Genomic DNA, 1,514 nt, shown 5'->3' with positions numbered 1-1,514 from the left:
AGAATAACACCTGGTAAAGAGCTTTCTATATCTTAACATAATCAAGATGCCAAACATATATCCGTATTGAAACTTTGCCCAAACATCTGGAAACTTTCACTTTTAGCCCAGATCCCATACAGAAATGTAATATGTGATGTTTCCATATATGTCACCTATAAGGGGATATATTTTCATCACACATACACATCCTCTGGATATATCATGTATATGAAATCTTGTGTATTTACGTATATTAAACATTTCTACATGATGAAATTTTATATGGTATCATATGTTGCCATCAAAATTCTATATGCTTACATCAGCCTTTGTTTTTCTTATTGAATTTAAATGTACATATCCATTTTTTACATATATAATAACATATATTGACAGGCTTTGGGATGGATGTATCATATGTCTACAATATAAGCATTCATACATATATTTACGTATTTCTATGGGATTAACATAACATTAATATATATGTCAACATATGAAATTGTTCTAGTTTTCATAATAATATTTTTTTTTACATGTACATCTATAATTTTACTCGGTTCATATATTTCACATATGGGAATTCAGGATACGTGCTTGTATTATATTTGTGTATGCACAAATTAACAATGAACACATAATTATGGTTAAATACATCATTTATAATCTGCCAGAAACCCTGGCCATACAATTAGCGACATATCTTGTGTCTGTTTTGTATCGACGTTCAGTCTCACCTCTCACGGTCAGCCAGCTTCCTGGTGATTCTCCAACACCCTCGATCATGCACTTGTAGAGTCCTTCATTAGACTTGGAAACATTATTAATTCTCATCTCCTTTGCAGTATGGTTTCCAATTAATTTGCCGTCTTGGTAGAAAATAGCTTTCAAGTTGGTGGGAGTCGTCTTGTTTCTGCAGCGCAGAGTCACATTTACTCCTTCCACTACAGGAAGAGCGGGACTCTCCAGAATCACAGAGCCATCTGAAGAACATATTGAAAAGGTCAAAAGTCAAACACAGGTTTTATGTAGAAACCTGGAGTTACTCACAACAGAAAATTTGAAAGAATTCAGACGAAAGAAGAATAAAGGCTACAAACAATGATATTCTAGTTGGCAACATCTGACAGAACCCAAGGAAAAATAAATTAGAAATATAATAGTAATGTAGAGTGGTGTATCACCTGTATAGTCATGGATATATGTGCCTTAATATTCAAAAACATACATTTGAGAAAACGTCTTTACAAGGTAGCACCGTCACAACCAGAATAAAATTAGGCAAATCATTTCACTGTGACTGATTAACACTTTGTCAAAGTATAGAACTTGTAAAAATGACGACAAAAGCTTAAGATTCTTGTTTGTTCAATTGCCCTACTATCACTTTTTTTACTTTGTTCAGGGAGAAACAGACCAAAAACATCCTGGTAAGTAATGATTACCCTGGTCTGGGTGATAGACCATCGCAATAAAATATTTCATCTTCAAGTTGCAAAATTCATAAAAGTAAAACCCAAACACCACAACTG

General features: G+C 33.3%; 1 protein-coding gene across 1 annotated transcript in view; it reads right to left on the bottom strand.

Annotated features, from left to right (window-relative positions):
• Nucleotides 1-719: 719 nt before the first annotated feature.
• The window catches only part of LOC147819719 (high affinity immunoglobulin gamma Fc receptor I-like), a gene marked incomplete at its 3' end in the record, with an annotated part of 1,438 nt that continues 643 nt past the window's right edge, over nt 720-1,514 (bottom strand). The window contains exon 3 of the mRNA XM_087171884.1: nt 720-965. Coding sequence (XP_087028010.1) covers nt 720-965 — 246 coding nt within the window. The remainder of the gene's footprint in view (nt 966-1,514) is intronic.

This window comes from Seriola lalandi, unplaced genomic scaffold (assembly GCF_002814215.2).
Source record: "Seriola lalandi dorsalis isolate HSWRI2012SDOR001 ecotype SW California unplaced genomic scaffold, Sedor1 jcf7180002050084, whole genome shotgun sequence".
Taxonomy (NCBI): Eukaryota; Metazoa; Chordata; class Actinopteri; order Carangiformes; family Carangidae; genus Seriola; species Seriola lalandi.
This window is presented reverse-complemented; position numbering and strand designations above follow the sequence as displayed.